The sequence below is a fragment of the Berghia stephanieae genome, chromosome 5, assembly GCF_034508935.2.
Source record: "Berghia stephanieae isolate SIO BIC M18660-M18661 chromosome 5, UCSD_Bste_1.3, whole genome shotgun sequence".
Classification (NCBI taxonomy): domain Eukaryota; kingdom Metazoa; phylum Mollusca; class Gastropoda; order Nudibranchia; family Aeolidiidae; genus Berghia; species Berghia stephanieae.
The window spans coordinates 54,114,830-54,119,829 of NC_088364.1; the positions used below are offsets into that span (position 1 = coordinate 54,114,830).

At 34.1% G+C, this 5,000-nt stretch overlaps 2 protein-coding genes across 2 annotated transcripts in view; both read right to left on the bottom strand.

Moving 5' to 3' along the window:
- LOC144973219 (uncharacterized) overlaps positions 1–5,000 on the bottom strand; it is a 498,849-nt gene that overhangs the window by 11,019 nt on the left and 482,830 nt on the right. The window lies entirely within an intron of this gene.
- The window catches only part of LOC144973217 (uncharacterized), a 27,816-nt gene continuing 23,382 nt past the window's right edge, over positions 567–5,000 (bottom strand). Inside the window, exon 4 of the mRNA XM_078915386.1 lies at positions 567–5,000. This exon is cut by the window's right edge and continues 508 nt beyond it. Within this exon, the coding sequence (XP_078771512.1) occupies positions 4,706–5,000 (295 nt within the window). The 3' untranslated portion in view covers positions 567–4,705.

The window sequence follows — 5,000 nt, forward strand, 5'->3', positions numbered from 1 at the left end:
AGAAATTTTAAGGTTTATTTGTAGAACATTTTATCGTCACAATCATCATCATCATCATCATCATCATCATCATCATCATCATCATCATATCATCATCATCGTCGTCGTCATCGTAGTCGTCGTCATCATCATCATTTTCATTTTCAGAACAATTTTTAAAACAATCAACACTACAACCACCACTTCCAACACCATCACCACCACCACCATCACCCCCACCCTCACAATAACCACTATCACTACACCATCATCATCGCCAATACTAACAACAACGCCGCCATTACCATCACCACCAACAACAACAAGATAACAACAGCATCGTTATCATCATCATTATCGTCATCATCATCATCATCATCATCATCATCATCATCATCATCATCATCATCATCATCATCATCATCATCATCATTATTAATATCATCATCATCATTATCATCATCATCATCTTTGCCAATTTCACCACATTTAATCGTCTTCAACTACTAGCCATCAGTCATCTAAAACAACGACAGATAACGCAAGAATAAATGCAATAAATGTAAAAATAGACGAACAATAATATGTATAATTTTAACAAGTGAAAAACCTGTACATTTATTTCAGATAATTAATTAATTAGATCATTTTGATTGGCTAAGGTTATAGACGTCAGGCAATTTGATTTTGTAAATAAATAAGTAATATCACAGTGATACTGTAAAACAGGGTTTGTGAGTTATAGGTTCAATAAATCAGATATATTTATGAAATAATCAATAATCATACAGAGATAAAATTTAAAATGTTCAAAACAAGTTTAACTCTTAAAATTAATGACATTCAAGATATTATGGAAAACAGTGGTGTCTGTCATCCAATAAAAAAATATAATATAAAAAATTATAATTATAACTCCCTTTATTCCTCCCCATGGGGAAATTTGTCTTTAGGGTCTATTCCAAGGGAAGACTGGAATAACCCAGGCGTCAGCCGCAGCGCAGCGCCGCAAAGTGAGCTAGGGCGAGGTGACTTGCTCAAGGCCACACAGCGCAGCGGCGGGGGATCGAACTCGGTATCTTTCGGGTGCGAAGCAAAGACCATACCGCTAAGCCACGCTGCCCCATAATGTTTTGTGCTTTAAAAAAAAAAGAAGAAAATTAAAGCAACGTCCATTCACCAGTAAACTGTCGTGCTCTAGAATAACTCGTGTTTGAATATTTGGCTAGAAAATTCGTCCTTCAAATATCGATCGAATTAAATAACCCTCATCTTGATTTAAATGATCCTCATCTTGGCAAAAACTCTCAAACCTGGGTCGTTCAAATCAATCGAAATTTGAAGGACGAGTTTTTTGGCCAACTTATAAAAAACGAGTCCAAGCCATGCGTATTAATTTTATCATTCTCAGACTATAATATCTTGACATTATAAATGTTCAAAACCAGAGCAGAAACATGTTGGAATTTATAATGTAGGGTTTTGATTGTTAGTTTAGTCATCATGGAAAGACTTAGTGTCTTCAGCACATCTTATAATTAATGCTCTTCATTTCAAATATTCACCCAGCAACGTGTGAGTTTAATAGTGGATAATTTGCGTTTTTCTCTTATTAAGTTTGGTCAGGTTTATAGATACTGTGAAACTTATCACTTGCTAGGTCTATTCATTTTTGGCCTAAACCCAAAGTAGTTAATCTAACAATCTTGCACTTTACAGGGTATCCCAAGCCAACAACAACACAACCAGTAAAATGTCGTACTCTAGAAAAACACGTATTTATTAAACATTTGACTAGAAAACTCGTCTTTCAAATATCGACCGATTTAAAAGACCCTCATCTAAGCAAAGACTCTGAAACGTAGGGATCTCGCAAGGTCCCACCCAGGTTTGAGAGCTTTTGCCAAGATGAGGGTCATTTAAATCGATCGATTATTGAAAGACAGGATTTCTGGTCAGATTTTTAAATACGTGTCTTTCAAAGAACGGTAGTTAACTGGTTAAGACATAGATATAGACTTGGGTCAAGCAATATTATAATTTTTGTCGACAGAGACCTTGCTGGTGTCAGCCATCTACTCATTGTACACCTCGAATGGGAGTCATTATGCCACTGTTTACCTACTGATCTCTACAAGATTGTAAAGCCGAGATATATTAAAATAATGTTTTTTTTTCTTCATATTATACTTATAGAGAGGTTAAACCTTTGTTTTAGGTCGTATACTTTGCTTGGTAGTCTTGAACGAAAGTGGGATTATCTTCAAAGTTACATGGATTGGCGCCCTTTCTCAATAGACTGCAGCTATTTTATGTCATAACTAAACCTTCAATGACTTATGCGATGAGGCCGTGAGGGTGGGAGTAAAAAATAATTATTATTGTCCTCATGATCTACAAGACCATAGAAATAAAATTATACTCTTCCAGTACACGGACCGTAGTAAATAGTTGACTCGACCAACCGTCACTGAAAGACGATTCAAAGAAGTTGAAAAAAAATAAAATTAAAAGGGCATTCTATGTACAGAATATCATTTGTTTGCTATATCAAGTCATTAAAATGTATTTCTTTGTTTCATACTCGAACTTAATCCAATCAGAATCTCAAAACTGGCAAAGCAGATTAGAAGGTAGATTAATTGTATTTACCAGGACGAATAGTCTTTGGGTCAAAGACCTGCCTCAGGCTTATTCTACTTTCATTTAGCTAGGATACAAAATAAGCTATATTTAAATAGTTTACAAACACGCGTTTTATCTGTTGTTAATGGTATCAATAATAGAATACTTAATCCCCATCGAAGCGTCATAATCATAAATATGACGGACTCTAATACAAAAAAAAGATTAAAGGGAAAGATAGGAAAATAATTACAAATTATAATCCTTTTGCCTTTCATGTCTGCCAACTTTGCGTATTTCATTAGAAGCTTTCTGATTACATGTCGGAAGCCATTTTTGTCCTTAAAAAAATTTATACAATGTAACATGTCTCTATGCTGCGGAGACCTATCTAAATATTGTGTTTACGTCACTAGTCTAAATATAAATTCGTCAAATTTTGATTAGCTGATGATATTTACGTGATACAACTTACGGGGTGTGTATTTTTTAAAATTATTATACTGTAGATTGGAAGCCTAAAAAAGGAGAAAGATGAATAATTCAAATTCATAGTTCTGTTGTTTAAAAAAAATATTTTCGAGTATTTTACGGCTTTTGTGACATATTTAGATCATATCTGCGCCAGTATAAGAGATAAAAACTTTAGCTTTACAATGAAAAGAACACAAGAAAAAGCAAGATAGAGGGGAATGGTTCAAATAAGGAATATATGTAGATCTCAAGAGCACACTATCAGTGAACTTAATTTGGAATCGCCTAAAAGTCTCATCCTGGCACAAGCACGCTCAAATGCATATAATATATGAAATCATTATTTATTTATAACAAAAAATATAAATTTACCTAACAGAGATGAATTACAAAAAGAAATATCATCTCCCAAAACTATAATTATACATTTGAGTGTTTCCTTCCCAGCCAAGGACTCCGACCAGTGCCAGGACAAACCATGTTCTCTCATTCTAAGACAGACAAAATCAAGTTAGAAAACAGATTATAAGGAAATAGAGGACAAGTAAGTGCCCACTATGGGAGGACAAAAACCCCCACCAGAATTCCAATTCATGCTTACATCCAATAAATAACAATTTTTGAGACATAACAAATTATTTTAAAATATCAAATGGTTTCCATTTAATTGAGAATGAATGATAAAAGTGAGCATTTGTTTTTAAAATATTAAAGGGCTCCTTAAAATGCGCAGTGAGCTGTTCTAAACAAACGCATGGCGCCTTAATAAAATAGCGGTAAAAGGAAAAAGGCAACAAAAGAGAATGAACAACACATGTCAACAATACAAGTCAATAAAACTTACAAAATTTCACAATTTAGGTCACATCTTGAGCAATAATAGTAGAAATTCTTATTAAAGAGACGCTTTTTTAAAATAGCATTTATAGAGCTTTCCATTTAAAAATGTTATTTTTAAAGTGATTATAATTTGTTGTTGGATCATGCATGACAGTGTGAGGTGGTCTTTTAGTAAGAATAGTGTAAAACGTGTGCAAAGTAGCAAAGACAAGTAGATAGAAGGGGTATTCTTGTACGGTTCTCAATTCATATTCATTTGCGAATTTTTGAATAAAAACATAAAATATATAATTATGTTTAGACCATGTAGAATATCAATTGAGTGAAACTATTAATAAGAGGGGTTTCCACATTGTCATTTTATCATCATCATCATCATCATCATCATCATCATCATCATCATCATCATCAATATCATCATCATCATCATCATCATCATCATCATCATCATCATCATCATCATTATCATCGTCATCATCATTCTGCAGTAAACCCAACTTTATATGGGTGGGTAAAATCGAAATGATGCCTCACAGATATCTAAAACAATATGAAATGGAAATACATAATATTGTACCATCCAGCCTGATTGGCTTATAGGTAGATTGTGACACGCATTGAGCCTGGCGTAAATTGTAAAATTCTGCTATATATAATGCATATTATCTACTTTCAAAAATTATATGAAGGACACTAAGACAGATTTGCTTCACAATTACGTTTGAATCTTTGCAGAACATAATAATGTTTAAAGAAAATCAGACAATTCTATTCACAAGCAGAGGTCTTATGAAAGTTTGTTTGATCCATTTACAGCTTCAAAATAAGAAGGCGGTGGGTTATCTCTCTCAAGATCAGGTTCGTCGCAGGGTGGCGCTGATGGTGTTAATTCTGATGTTGAAGGAGTATCATATCCATCGGAAACAGGGGCAATGTTATTATTGTCTATAAGTTCTAAAGTCCGTCTCCGATCTGCCGGCCCGAATACTTTCTTGTGAGTTGGAGAAACATAGGGGGCTATGGAAGACTTTGGCGCAGGTCTAACTTGTGTGAGGTGGTGATCAACAAGAGTGTCGGACGGT